This window comes from Salvelinus alpinus, chromosome 4, assembly GCF_045679555.1.
Source record: "Salvelinus alpinus chromosome 4, SLU_Salpinus.1, whole genome shotgun sequence".
Taxonomy (NCBI): Eukaryota; Metazoa; Chordata; class Actinopteri; order Salmoniformes; family Salmonidae; genus Salvelinus; species Salvelinus alpinus.
In genome coordinates, this window is record NC_092089.1 from 64,976,095 (window position 1) to 64,991,379 (window position 15,285).

The window sequence follows — 15,285 nt, forward strand, 5'->3', positions numbered from 1 at the left end:
GTGCCCGTGTGTCCGTCTGTCCGTCCTCTGGTCCCCTCCCCTCTGGCAGAGGCAGTAATGAATTGTTAATGATCAGGTCACTGAGGTCACTCTCTCTACCCTCCTGTGTCTCTTTTTCTCTCTGCTCCATCTCTCCCACTGTCCTATTGTGCCCTCTCTTACCTGAACCGTTCTTTACTTTCCCTTTCTATCTCTCTCTCTCTATCTCTCTCGCTCTCTACCTACGTATTTCTATTTTCCATAGCTGATTAAAATGCAACCTTTTGTGAAAATCTCCTATCTACAGTATATATGTCTCTCTCTCTAGATAAAATTGATGATGATTTTGAGCTGAGCGTTGTGTGTCATCGGCCAGAAGGGCTGGATAAACTGGAGGCTCAGAGCAACTTCAACAAGAGAGAGCTACAAGTCCTTTACCGTGGCTTCAAAAACGTATGTAGTCAGTCTATACTTGTCATTCCATTTCTCCATCACTTCATCACTTAGTGTCCGTCACCGATGTCTCTCTGGGGCTGATCTCTCTCTCTCCTTTTGTCTCTCCGTCTTTCTTTCTCTCTTTCTATTTCCACCGTAGGAGTGCCCTAGTGGGGTGGTGAACGAGGACACCTTCAAACAGATCTACGCCCAGTTCTTTCCCCATGGAGGTAAGAAATGAGTTTGTGTATGTGTCTCCATAACATGTAAAGGTGTTGAGTTGTGTAGTGGGTATGTTGCGTAAGCACACAAAGAGTGACATGTATCTATCTTCTCTCCAATGCTCTGCAGATGCCAGTTCCTACGCACACTACCTGTTCGACGCCTTTGACTCAGCACACAGCGGATCCATCAAGTTTGAGGTCAACATTCCTCTACCGCGTCTCAAATTCCCCCCTCTCTTTCTCTCTCCCTCTTTCTCTCCCCCCCTCCCTCTCTCTCACGATCCTCTGATCACTTACCCTTCGTGGATTCCATGCTGGATCACTCTTCCTCTTGTTCTCCCCGTGACAGTGTCTCATTCTCTCCCTCCTCCAGGACTTTGTCATGGCTCTGTCCATCTTACTGAGGGGATCAGTAAGGGAGAAGTTGACATGGACTTTCAACCTGTATGACATAAACAGAGATGGCTACATCAGCAAGGAGGTGTGTGTGTGTGCGCGTGCGTGTGTGCGCGTGTGTGAGGTGCACATGTAAGTGGGTACAGCATACAGTTTACGACTGGCTTTCTTGATGTCTATAGTTTTCTCTCTGGTATGCAATCTGGTTTCCGCTCAGGTTATAGATGTGTCACTGCAACCTTAAAGGTCCTCAGTGATGTCACCATTGCCCTTGATTCTAAGCAATGTTGTGCTGCTATTTTTATTGACTTGGCCTAAGCTTTTGATACGGTCGACCATTCCCTTCTTGTGGGCCGGCTAAGGAGTATTGGTGTCTCTGAGGGGTCTTTGGCCTGGTTTGCTAACTACCTTTCTCAAAGAGTGTAGTGTTCAAAGTCAGAAAATCTGCTGTCTCAGCCACTGCCTGTCTCCAAGGGAGTACATAGCTCAGGCAGTAGGAAGCTCTCTCATCCATTTGTATGCAGATGATACAGTCTTATACTCAGCTGGAGGTAGTCACATCATACAAGTACTTGGGAGTATGGCTAGACGGTACACTGTCCTTCTCTCAGCACATATCAAAGCTTCAGGCTAAAGTTAAATCTAGACTTTGTTTCCTCTATCGTAATCGCTCCTCTTTCACCCCAGCTGCCAAACTAACCCTGATTCAGATGACCATCCTACCCATGCTAGATTACGGAGACATAATTTATAGATCGGCAGGTAAGGGTGCTCTCGAGCGGCTAGATGTTTTTTACCATTCGGCCATCAGATTTGCCACCAATGCTCCTTATGGGACACATCACTGCATTCTATACTCCTCTGTAAACTGGTCATCTCTGTATACCCGCCGCAAGACCCACTGGTTGATGCTTATTTATAAAACTCTCTTAGGTCTCACTCCCCCCAAAACTGAGATATCTACTGCAGTGCTCATCCTCCACATATAACACCCGTTCTGCCAGTCACATTCTGTTAAAGGTCCCCAAAGAACACACATCCCATATTTTCAGTTCGCTGCAGCTAGCGACTGGAACGAGCTGCAACAAACACTCAAACTGGACAGTTTTATCTCAATCTCTTCATTCAAAGACTCAATCATGGACACTCTTACTGACAGTTGTGGCTGCTTTACGTTATGTATTGTTGTCTCTACCTTCTTGCCCTTGGTGCTGTTGTCTGTGCCCAATAATGTTTGTACTATGTTTTGTGCTGCTACCATGTTGTGTTGTTACCATGTTGTTGTCATGTTATGTTGCTACCATGCTGTGTTGTCATGTGTTGCTGCCTTGCTATGTTGTTGTCTTAGGTCTCTCATTATGTAATGTTGTGTTGTCTGTCTCGTCGTGATGTGTGTTTTGTCCTATATTTATATATTTTTATTTTAAATCCCAATCCCCGTCCCCGCAGAAGGCCTTTTTGTAGGCCGTCATTGTAAATAACAATTTGTTCTTAACTGACTTGCCTAGTTAAATAAAGGTTAAATAAAATAAATTAAATACGTGTGTAGTGTAGTAGTACATTTCTAAATAATTGTGTGTTTTGTTTCACATTCGACATCCACTGACAGACAAACTGTGCTTTTGTGTGTGTTACAGGAGATGACAGACATAGTCAGAGCGATATATGACATGATGGGGAAGTACACATACCCTGCCCTGAAGACGGACACTCCCAAACAACATGTGGATGCTTTCTTCCAGAAGATGGACAAGAACAGAGATGGAGTAGTCACTCTGGATGAGTTCATTCTGTCTTGCCAGGAGGTAAACTGGAGTTCTCTGGACTTCTATGATTATCACTGGCTCTATATATATACATACACATACATACACATATATATGTATATATATATATATACACACACACACACACACACACACACACACACACACACACACACACACACACACACACACACACACACACACACACACACACACACACACACACACGTATGCTGCTGCTACTCTGTTTATCATCTATCCTGATTGCCTAGTCACTTTTACCAAATACAATTTTATTTGATCATTAAACATCCCTCCCACTTACTCTTGTATAATACTATTGTAGTTTGAGGGTTTTAGATGGTGGGTTGATCATTCTCTATGTAGACGAACATTGGATGGAGACTGACTACTCTTATGCAAATGTGATGATCAACTGACCATTTTCACGGCCATTAGGCCAGCACTCTTCAACTCAGCTATTTCCTGTACTCTTCTAACCATCAACAAACATCTGACCAATCAGAATAGAGCAAGTTAGTCGATAATCAATTATCATTACAATTCCAAACACTTTTGTGCAGTTAGTTATTTTAGAACTACACAACAGTGACTTAGAAAATAATATAACTTATAAAATAATCCTACACTATAATTTCCCCCTTCTGTTGGTCTTTACTCTTTACCAGAGACAGCTGAGAAAGCGAGACACCCCATTCCCTCGTTTTTTCGGGTCGGGCGGGGCGGGTGGAGAGAGCGGGGAGGGGACAATTAGTAGACCAGAGCCATTGGTCTCACACCACTGCCATAATGCAGTTTCTCTGGATCCCTGCAAGGTTGGATCCCCCCTAAAAAAATGTTTAAAGCAACTCACAAGTATAGACTACCGATCACTGTCCATGGTGCTGAAATCGCTACATGTCTGTGCAGCTGCCTATTGAATCGATGACATGCTTTCTCTAGTGCCTGGGCATGTAGCCTATAGCGGTGCTTTAGCTAATGGATAAATGTTTATTGGTAGGCCTATTTGGTTGTAATTTTCTCATGTTAAGCCTAACATTTCATAAAAGCTGTACATGGTGTCGAAATGCTGCCATTTACACTAGACTGCTGGCTGGTGGCAATAATGTAATTGCTTGTTCAGTAATTAAAGTTGGACATTTTAACATTGCAGATTGTAAAATAAATGTTTGATGCGACAGCTACCAATTGATTTTTTAAATCAATTGTTCTGTATAGCCTGCCGGAACCTGCATGACACGAGCCATCCTCGGGCTCTCACCCAGCTTGGAGAGCAAGTTGTTATGCTTGAAGCCAGTCTTTTAATTCCAAATAATACAGTCAGTCCACCCTCAAAACACTAGCTTACTAGGGATGCTTTCATTATGCAGTGTACTATCTATAGCTATATACCGCATTTAGTTGCTATTTATACACTTTTAATCAAAATTACACATCAAACAGCCTTACAATTAAGAAAAAGGTACTTGGCTTGAGGATAAATTCAGCCACTGTTTGGTTTGTTGAGCTCAGCGGGTTCTGTCTGGCTAATAGCCTGCACAAATGGGCTGCGGTATTCAAGGTCAATTAAATTGAATCAAATTAAATTAAATTATAGCCAATTTGAGAGACTCCCCTGGTCTGCTGAAGTCCTCCTTGCTTTCTTTCTCTGTGTCTTTCTTTTTCTCTTTCTTTCTCATAGAATAAAGTCTATTTGTGTCTGTGCTTGTCTCTCTTTTTTATGTAGAGGCCTACAGTAGCTACAGCATGGGACTGCGTTGCCTTGCATTTTTGTGAGCAAATGTATTCACCACGGCCTGTATTGCCAACCCAGACAGCCTTTCCTGAGACATTGTGCATTGTATGCTCATGGCGCTGCACACAATCTGAACGTATTCTTGAATAATGCATGCCAAGATATACCAGTGATAAGGGACTGTTGTATTTGAAGCACAACTCCCTTCAACCCAGTTTTCCTGATGTTATGGTATTCAAGCAGTTTTTTACCATCACTATAACTGTTGCTTCTGCGGAGAGGATATTTTCTAAACTAAAACTCATAAAGAACTACCTAAGAAGCATTAGGCTCTCGGTCTGATATGCTCTTTGGAACATCTGAGTAAGCCCCACTCATTGCACTATTTTTCAAGACCTGGGGGGCACTTTTTCAGTCACTTGCCCGAAGCCCAAGAAACAAACATTTAGCTTCCTAGAACATATGTCAGTTAAAAAAAAGGTTTATGAATTAATTTTTGGAGGGTTTCTGTCAAAATTATTTATTCAATGAAAATATAAACATTGATGTCAGGCGCACGGGCCCCTACAGCCCATCGTGGCATTTGTCGTTTTTTTAAAATGATTGCCACATTAGCAGCTAATTAGCGTTTCATTTTTGGGGGGTAAATACAGGCCATTGTGTCGATAGAAGTTACCTTGTCCTAAAGAAATGTACACGGTTATCAAAACGTCACACCAGGGTGAGCCTACACGAAACCCAGCCTTTATTTTAAGTGTTTCTAAAATCGCATATGGGAAAAAAATGAGTGTCGCAAATATTATTGGAACCATTTCCTTGTTTGTCCGCTAGGCTTTTGGGGTGATGTGGTACTCTATTTTAAACTGCCTGAGTAAGACATTTTAATTTATAACCTCTTCTCAGTCTTCGTTGCCACCTAGTGGTACTTATGTGATACAGTCAGAGTACTACACTGAGCACTGTACAGCATGTGCAGTAGTGTAAAGATACTTTAAAGTACTACTTAAGTAAAGTACAGATAGCACAAAAAACAACTAACTATTTATATTTTTGACTACTTTTACTTTTACTTTTAAATATTGTACTTTTTACTCGATACATTTTCCTTGACACCCAAAAGTACTCATTACATTTTGAATGCTTAGCAGGACAGGAAAAGAGTCAAATTCAAGCAGTTATCAACCGAACATCCCTGGTCATCCCTACTGCCTCTGATCTGGTGGACTCACTAAACACACATGCTTCGCTTGTAAATGATGTCTGAATGTTAAAGTATGCCCGTGGCTTTCCCTAAATTAAAAAACAAGAAATTGGTGCCATCAGGTTTGTTTAATATAAGGAATTTGAAATGATTTATACTTTTACTTTTGATACTTAAGAATATTTTAAAACGAATGCTTTTAGACTTTTACTGGGTGACTTTTACTTTTACTTGAGTCATTTTCTATTAAGATATTTTACATTTTTCTCTAGTAGGACAGTTGGGTACTTGTTCCACCACTGTGTATGTGCAAGTTCAGAGATGTTACTGTTTTTTTCCTCATGATCAGCTTTCTCCTTTTTTTCATACTTTCTTCCCCAGGATGAAAACATCATGAGGTCCCTGCAGCTTTTCGAAAACGTGATATAAATGAAACAGACAAAAGAGACACAGTGGGAAAATGAAAGAGGGATAGGAAAGACCTTTGAACTGTGAGAAGAAAGAGCAGCCCACCATTTAATGGCGAAAAGGGACACGCATAAACTTTGCTGTCAGCATGGTTATGAGAGGTACTCAACACTGGCCGCCCAGCAACATCTATATGCATCTGCCGTGTGGCACAGTGTCTCACCATCACGTTACAATGGCAGTGACCAATCAACAGGCTGGGTAATGACCCCTCCCACTGACCTCTGACCCCTTGTACCTGTTTTTGATCTTCCTGTGACCCTGTAATCTTTCACCCTTGGTCCGAACTCTCTCAGTCTTGTTCTGTTGATGTTGTCGTCGTTGTTATGGTTACTGTTCTCTCAGAGAGTGTATATAACACCTGTTAATTGACATACTGACATTATAGAGACATACACACACATATTAAGACATACACACATACCTACACCGTGTCAGGCCGGGATTCAATCCGAGGCGCGCTATAGAGCGATCTCTTTGAACGTCGGGGAAGTTGCCCTTAAAAGTCGCATTGTCGGCAGTCAGTGCGCCGCTCTATAACACTCCTTGGATTGAAGACTGGCCTCAATTTCACCACAAATACAGTTTACAAATACAAATTGAGGACATTTCCTGTACATTTTCATTTGTAGAAGTCATGTGATCTGTATTTGACCGCAACATATTAAGAAATATACATTTAAAACAAGTCAGTCCTAACGCCGCTATATACAGCACTCCTACTGTATGTGTGTTAGTGTTAGTCAATGTTTTTCGTGTTGTGGTGCCTTGTGTCATTGGGTTTTTGGCTTCTATCTTTCTGTCTGCACTGAGCTCCGTTGATCTGTCTCTTTGTCTGTCAACCTGGCCAGATGATATTCCAACCCAGAGAGCCTGGATTGAATGTTCTGTGGCCTATGCCAATTTTGAAGTAGTGCTGAGCGAATAACCGAAATGTTGGTTTATTTTCAGTTTGTAAATAACTAATTGACTGACATTGGTTCCATTATTTGAATTCCATTTAGTTGTGCACCATTTGTGCCATTTCTCTAGAGAGATTTCTCTCTGGGACATGTTGTCCAACTCATCAGAGTTAAGCGCCGAAAACGTGGTAGTGAACTACATTTACCAGAATCCATTGCCTACAGCTAGCTGCCTCCTGTTCTCATTGGTTCTTTGCCGGGCAAGCCTGTGTGGCCGACAGACACAGAGGAAGAGTGATAGAGAGATAGGAGAGAATGTATCTAATTGATTGATGTATCTAATTGATTGATAGTTGTTAGTAGCCTAGTGGTTAGAGCGTTGGACTAGTAACCGAAAGTTTGCAAGCTCAAATCCCCGAGCTGACAAGGTATAAATCTGTCGTTCTGCCCCTGAACAAGGCAGTTAACCCACTGTTCCTAGGCCGTCATTGAAAATTAGAATTTGTTCTTAACTGACTTGCCTAGTTAAATAAAGGTAAAATAAAAAATACAACAATCAAATAAATTTAGCAGTGTTAAAAGTATGCTTTATCTACTTTAAAGAACTACTTAAAATGGGATTTCATCGGACAGCAGGCAGCTAGCCAGCTATGTAAGTCTGCTATCCTGAAGGATGACTCTGGGAGAACAGAGATAGATGGCTGGCTGGCTGCTACAGCCTGAGCAGAGATGAGATGATGACTTGGAATAAACTATTAAGTCATCAGATGAAATTAAAAAAATATACACAACAACTGAAATATTTTATTAAAGTAATGTGAATAAGTGATAAGTTTGTTAATAAGGGATATGCAGTAATTGCATATCTTAGTATCACCATACTAAAAACAAATATGTAATATACACAACCAAAATATTGAATTTACTGTAAGTAAAGTAATGTGAAAAAATTATGTTTTAGAGCCTAATAACTGATAGTAATAGGCTGTCACTCACTACCATCAATTGTTTTATTCATTGTTGTTACAGCATTGAACACATAATGCATTTATTGTAAAATAGAAAAAAATAAGAAAACCGTGATTATTTTTCAAAAACCAAACCTGAACCGACCTCAAAAAGCGCTAATCGCCCAGCACTATTTTGAAGTGTGTTCTTATGCTTGTTTTGTGCCAATATGGGTGTGTGCATGGTATCCTGTGGGACATTACAACTGTACAGTAACAACTCTCAAGACAATACCCAACATCAGAGAGAGAGAGAGAGAGAATTATACCTTGTCACTGAGAATACAGGAATGAAAGCCATGACATGGGTGATGATGACAATAGCCTAATCAATGTGATGACTTACTGACAACAGAACACAGAATCCCTTATTTCACAGTCCCCTATTACCTTACCTTCACCTATACTTTTATACAATATCAAGATTCATGATCAGCAAAGCGCAGAAAGGTGAGACTAACAGACAGAGAATGACAGACAGAAAAAAATTGAATCACATCAGTGTATATCGAAATGTTGTACAAAATGATATTTAACAATAAACTTTTCAGAGAAAGTAGTGACCTTTGAAGTGTCTTCTTTAGCAAGGGAGAGAGGCTGTGAGTAATTAAAGCTTTCCATTCATGTCTCTGTGTCACAAAAAAAACATAAGCAAAGTGATCTCAAGTGAAGAGTTTATATCGTTATTTACATATGTATACATCCCAAGTACAAATTATGAAACATTTACATCCTCATAGGAAATTTGTCACAAATACAAATGAAACATTTGAGGATGTTTTAGTTTCATTAACAACATGACATGCATCCTTCTGCAACCCCTGTCCAATTCCTCCCTCTCTCTCCCCCTCTTCCTCCCTCTCTCCTACACCTCTATCCATCCCTCTACCTTACACACACTCCTCCTATCCTTCCCTGTCAATTTTAGTCTACAACCTCAGTCTTTAGCCATAGAGTCACAGGGTGGAATGCAACATAAGGCCAGATAGGGGTAAAAACACTTGTGGAAACTGGTAACGGTGCTTGTGTAATGTCGACAGTGCAGTCATTCATTCAGGTTGAGGGTGTGGTCCTATCAGACGCCTAGTCTCTACACAGTCTCAAAGGGGCATCGCACTGTCCATACCCTCCATTTTGGCACCAACAAATAATCTAGGATCAGATCAGATCACCCCAATTGGACGGATGAGTAAATGTGTGACCCTGGAACAGCGGTTGGGGGAGACTTCCTCCTACTCCCTCTCCTCGGCCCAGGGCTGCATGTTCTGCAGGGCGTACAGGGAGGAGTTATGTGAGCACAGTGGGTCGGAGCCTGCTGATTCGCCGAGGGACTTGTGGAGGGCGTCGGCCTGCAGTTGCAGGATCAGCCGATTGGCCTGTTGACGCTCAGCCTCCCTTTCCTCCGCTGTCTGTCTCCTGAGAGAGCAAAAAGAGAGAGAGATTAATTGCATAAAATTGAGTTATGAACAAAGAATATTTATACGTTGACATTCAGCGACGGTCAAATTTAGGTAGCCTATAGTGGACATTTATATACCCCCTCAACTTTCCATATGCATCTACAGCTTATTTTGTCTTATAACACAAGTGTAAAAAAATTGGCTTCACAGTACATAGATCATGGCGACCCGCATGAACAAGCCCATAATAAGCACACTAGGCAGCTGGTAGATCCCAAATGTTTCTTCGCCGAAAAACGATGGGAATATCCTGTAGGCCTACCACCAGCAGAACCAGGAATAGAAATGAGTGCCAGGAAAAAACATGATGGTAAGAACAGCCTGCGTCTGTTTGCCTTTAGTTTAAAATCCTCTGCAATTATACACTCACACAACCCAAAAATGATTAGTCCCCCATTAAGGCCAAGCTAAAGCTAACCTCCTCCCCAGACTAATTGCACATGAGCGGAAGTGACTGGTGAATGAGATTTGAAAACATGTAAAATGAAGAGGTAAACCATAGACTTAGATAGACATCACATCGTTGCACCTGTCCTATTCATGGTGTCTGTGAGAGCATGGGCAGCGCCATTGAGGCCATGTCTATTTTGAAGTAGGCAGTTTTCATCTTCTACTACTTCTATGATTTGGCAAAGAAACTGAAAGGGTGCATACTGTCAGCTGTAGTGTGCTGTTTGAAAAGGTATAAAGTCAAGTTTGGCGATTTAGTGCCATCTGCAGTTATGGAATGTTTGCTCACTAGTATAATTAATTGGCTGATCCCTCCTGATAAACCGCATGGAATCAATCATGCGATCATTCCCTAACCCATAGGAAGTCCCACCCAGTTGACTACTTCAAAACGGTGAAAGTCATCAATGGCCTGCCCATGCTAAAACGGGCTTTTGGGCACTAGAGCCCTGTATCCATCTCCATGGGCACAACTTTCACTGGTGTCGGGCGACATTGCATTTTTTGGTCCCCTAGTTTTATGTGTGATACAAAACAGGGCAACGGTGTGTTTTAGGACCATGCGGATGCCTCCGAGCGGTCGGGCAGGCTGTTTGGAGTGTTTATCCAACTGAATTAAAAAATATATAATAATAATAATTATGTCCCCCCCCACTTCTGAAACCAAAGTTGCGCCTCTGTCCCTCTATATGAGGTCAACTCAAGGTTTGAGTAAACAGTTAAGCTCATGGATCAACTGACCTCCATTTGGTCCGTCGGTTCTGGAACCAGGTCTTGACTTGCGCGTCCGTCATCTTCAGGCTCTTGGCAAGGGTGGCCCGCTCGGCGCTCGCGAGGTACTTCTGCCGGTGGAAGCGCTTCTCCAATTCACAAATCTGCACACGGGAGAACGATGTCCGAGGCTTTTTCCGTTTGGGCGGCGTGCGGTTCTGGTATGGATGACCTATTCGCCGGGTCACCGTGAATGGCACGAGAGCTGACGGAGAGAGCAGAAAGACAGACAGACTGGAGGTTGAGTTTACGCAGTGGAAAAGTGAGGTGAGCCTCCAACTTTGTTGTACAGTTGACAAGGTTTGGTAGTAGGCCTACTTGTAGGGCCTACATAATCCTCACCCGAAAACAAAGGTTAGGCTATAAATGTTTTTTGAGAAAGAAAGTTGAAGAACAGAAGAATATTTATTCTATTGGTTAATTTGGCGTCTGAATAAAACCGAGCAGTTCTGTTTTATCCGGTTATTTTCTGTGGATAAAGATATCATTCCTGTCTGGCTATTGAAGTTAGGCTTGCCTCCTCTAGCGTGAACAAACAATCACATGAAATAGCGTAGTAAATACAGGGAGTGAATAATTTTGGCTTCAGTTCTGGGTGCCGAATTTGAACATAAAAAATGTAAATAAATCAATAGTATTATGGCCTAACATTCAAACTATGGGAGACCACTTTAGGCGAGATTGTTTTCGAGTTCTTCATATATCTTTGGCTAAACTGTTGGGTGTGAATTATGGCGAAAAAAAATCGTTGTGGAAAATAATGCCTCCCAACATAATTGCTACAATGCTATTGTTTATTATGTTTTCTTATTTCACGTGGTATGTTAATAACTTTTTAATTGGTAGCCTATAATTGATTGAAATTGCACTGTAAGAATCCACCAAAATTGTATATTTATATTTTATTTTATCTCTCTGTAAATGCCTCCATTTTCATTGATTTAGGCTTAGGGTCTTCTAGCACCAAATTATTTGTTTGAGATTTTTTTCACTCATTTCGTTTTGAAAGGCCATCTTTTTATAGACCAATTCAATATTTGTGTGATTTTCGTTGCTATAGTATAGGCTAAGTATTGTAATATTCACATTGGCTAAATGATTAAGAGAAATATTGAAACAGGCTACAATTTCAGTAAAATTGCATGGGTCGAGTCTGCTAAATGACTGCATTTAAAAAAAAAATGTAAGCCTACATTTTCTTATTTTTTGTATGCATAAAAGGTTGAAGATTGAATTAATTTGCCTTGTTATTTTATTGATCACATCATCCTTATTATTTAAATGTTTATTGCTGTATCGTTATCGTTGTTATTAGTCTTTTCAATTTTTCTAAGCTTATTGCACGCTTATTGTAAACTAAGCTGTTTTGAACACATTGAAAGTAAAATTGCCATTACGGGAAACATAGATAACCTAAATCACTGCGCATGAAATTGTGTATTTTTTCCAATAACATTATTTGATGCTACGGGTTCTATCGGAAAGTTACCTGATAACCTTTCCTTGGCGAACCTATTTCCGACCCACGGGTAACACAGGCCTCCATACCCGGGTACAGCGCTCATCAAGTGCGGCGGCCCCGATGTAGTCAACGGTCTGTGAGCAGGCACCCGGATCACTCCTCTGCTGCCCAGGCTACAGTTCACTCCGTACAAACCAGGATCCTCTAACTGTGGTACCATGCCGGAGAGGGAGATGGACAGCGCAGTGTAGGAGGCAGCGTTCCCTACTGTTGGGCTTCCCAAACGGTAACCGTCTCCACTGCTTGTATCCGAACCGTATCTGCTGCTAGTCCGGCCGGTCTCTGAGTCAGCACCGCTACTGAGTATCTGGTCGATACCGAAGCTGATGGGTTCGTGCTGGGCCGCTTTGGGAGGAGGACTTGGGGCGCTGGGTGCGCGCTCCATCCTCACCTTTCAATAGACCGTGGGATGGCTGGACTGGATGGAAATTAAATTACGAGGTTAAACGGCCGGTTTGTGCCAAAGAGAAGATGCCGTTGGCTCCAATGTCATCTTCCTTTCAAAATCCGACCGTCTGCAACTTCGGAAAGGCCTCCTTCAGATCATCCTCGGGAGCGCCAGTGAAAGTTTGATGTGCGTTTGGAGACGTCTATGACGCTCTACTCCCTGCGTCAAAACATCTTGGTCTTGCTGTTTCCCCCCCAAAAGCCCCATTCCCGTGCTTCTATTGGTTGATGCTGTCAACGCCTTGACTGTTCATTGGTTGTCATTTGACTGATTGAAGCATGGTGGGTATCACTTGGCATCATGCTCCTTCCTAGCTCTCAGAGTTGGTCAATTTAGAGCATCGATTTCCAAACCTTTTAATTTGACCTGTTTGGACAATCCCTCACTTGACGTTGTGGGTTTACAGGTTTTCAAAAGGTGATCCGAGTCCATGTTTTCTAATCTCTATTTTGTAACCATTGTCCCGGTCTCCATGGAAATGCAGCATGCTGTAATCTAATATTCCCATTGAACTGAAATAACAGACAAGAGTAGCAACACTTAGGCCTACCTACATTTATATTTCCTATTGCCTTTCCTATTAGTATAATATTCAGTTTTGATCGTTGATTATCTCAATAGCCCTTGTCTCTTTATTGTTTATGCCTCTGTTTTTTCTCTGTGGTATATCTGTGATAGGCAAAACAGTCCATAACGCTACGTGTGTTGTGGACTGTGCGTCTCTCTCCGGACCAGTATGGAGTAGTGGAGATTAATGCAGGCACTTCAGTCGTATTATAGATTTTATTTCTATGAGAAACACGAGAGGGCCTTTATTAACACAAGAGTTTCTCTCTATTCGTCGTGGATTGAAGTGGTCCTTAGTTAGGACCATTGGTTTGAGGTATAGAATAAGCGAGGCATCACCTCTCAGTTGTGATTACGGGCATCTGTTTACAGCTACAGTTCACTCCTCCTCTGTAAGTAAACCAGTGGGTTATGTCATACACACGCCAGGATGAATAATTATAATAGGAATAATGCTTTATGTCCTTATGAGGCCTAAACTATACCACCGCTGTGCCACATCAAATGTTAATAAAAAAGGGAATTGTGTGACGAGGCCACGGGCTAGTACAGATGAAGTGGAGGGTCGGCATTGGTCGCTGGAACCTGCTGCCCATCAGACGCAATGAAAAGACGGACACAATTAACTGTTTCTCGACCCCCTGGCTAGAGCCTTGCTGAAATGGGTTCCTGTCCTCATCTCTAGTGCTGATATAGGCCTAGTCTTTCACCTATTAAACATGTTCATTTAATTTATTTACAATAGCCAAGATTTTCAACACAGGTTTCCCTTTTTATTTTATTTTTTACTATTAGCCTATAATTGAACCCTATATTTTGGGTTGCAATACGTTTTAATTTTGACACGCATAGATAACTGTAACTATAATGAATAAGACTGTTTTCATGATTCATTTGATGAATCAATATGAGATAGGCAGCCTACCGCCCACAAATATCAACTCGATCAAATTTGTTCCACGAGTAAATTGAGTTTATCTTGTTTTTTGTTTCTTTACCAATGCACATTAGGCTATTCTGTTCCATCGCAACATTAAACGTTTTTTTTTCCTTAGCAAAAGTGCGTTAATGTTTTCAGATTCACCCTGTGGAAATTTCTCTATGAATAATAATGATTTCGTCGTAATTCTTTTGAAGTAGTTTACAATACCTGTGTTATCTGTAAACGAATAAACGAGGTATCAAAAAACTCAAACTTGAGGTGGTTATTTAGCAATACGGACTGGCAGAATTGGCTAGTTTTCCCCGCCATATGTGACCCCGCTGGTGGTCATATTTCCATGGGGAAGAATTGGACTGTTGGACTGCTCTCATTTCACCGCACACATTTAGGCTACTGCCTAAACAGTTATCAGGCTATGTCATATTAAAATCATACACACTTTTCATTGTGTATGTTGTTCATAGGTTTATAAAATGATATGTTTGATATATATTTATTTTTTAGATTGCATACATTCGATTTAGATTTATATGACAATCTGTACGCATATACCGTTGTTTTTTTTCTATATGTTTTTAGTATTTTTTGCTACACTGTGGATTTTGGAACGCGGCGGAGACCGTGCCATAGGCTAGGCGCCACTGGAAATGGAATGAGCGGACTGGGACCGGGAAGCGTTGGTCCAGGGGTCGTGGGTGTAAATGAGTTTGTGTAATCCTCAGATTTTCCGAGATTATGTCACCATTAGCCCCGATGTACCTCAGAAAACCACCCATGATGTCACTAATTGCGGAGAAAGCTTTTGGTATTTGGTATTTTATTAGGATCCCAATTAGCTGTTGCAAAAGCAGCAGCTACTCTTCCTGGGGTCCAAAACAACATGAAACATAATACAGAATGACATAATACAGCACATCAATAGACAAGAACAGCTCAAAGACAGAACTACATACAAGCAACTACATATAAGCATCATAGGCCCACTGTATG

General features: G+C 41.4%; 2 protein-coding genes across 6 annotated transcripts in view; one reads left to right on the forward strand and one right to left on the reverse strand.

Annotated features, from left to right (window-relative positions):
* LOC139574159 (A-type potassium channel modulatory protein KCNIP1-like) overlaps positions 1–8,693 on the forward strand; it is a 45,026-nt gene extending 36,333 nt beyond the window's left edge. For all 5 annotated transcript variants that reach the window (XM_071398397.1, XM_071398396.1, XM_071398398.1 and 2 more), the window contains 6 exons: positions 308–432; positions 575–644; positions 766–836; positions 1,012–1,119; positions 2,672–2,839; positions 6,139–8,693. In XM_071398397.1, the coding sequence (XP_071254498.1) occupies positions 308–432; positions 575–644; positions 766–836; positions 1,012–1,119; positions 2,672–2,839; positions 6,139–6,186 (590 nt within the window). In that variant the 3' untranslated portion in view covers positions 6,187–8,693. The remainder of the gene's footprint in view (positions 1–307; positions 433–574; positions 645–765; positions 837–1,011; positions 1,120–2,671; positions 2,840–6,138) is intronic.
* LOC139574158 (T-cell leukemia homeobox protein 3-like) lies at positions 8,119–12,955 on the reverse strand. Its single transcript, XM_071398394.1, has 3 exons — positions 12,305–12,955; positions 10,786–11,020; positions 8,119–9,550 (listed from the first exon to the last, which is right to left on the reverse strand). Exons 1-3 carry the CDS (start codon positions 12,720–12,722, stop codon positions 9,367–9,369), a joined length of 837 nt encoding a protein of 278 aa, XP_071254495.1. The 5' UTR covers positions 12,723–12,955; the 3' UTR covers positions 8,119–9,366.
* Positions 12,956–15,285: the final 2,330 nt, after the last annotated feature.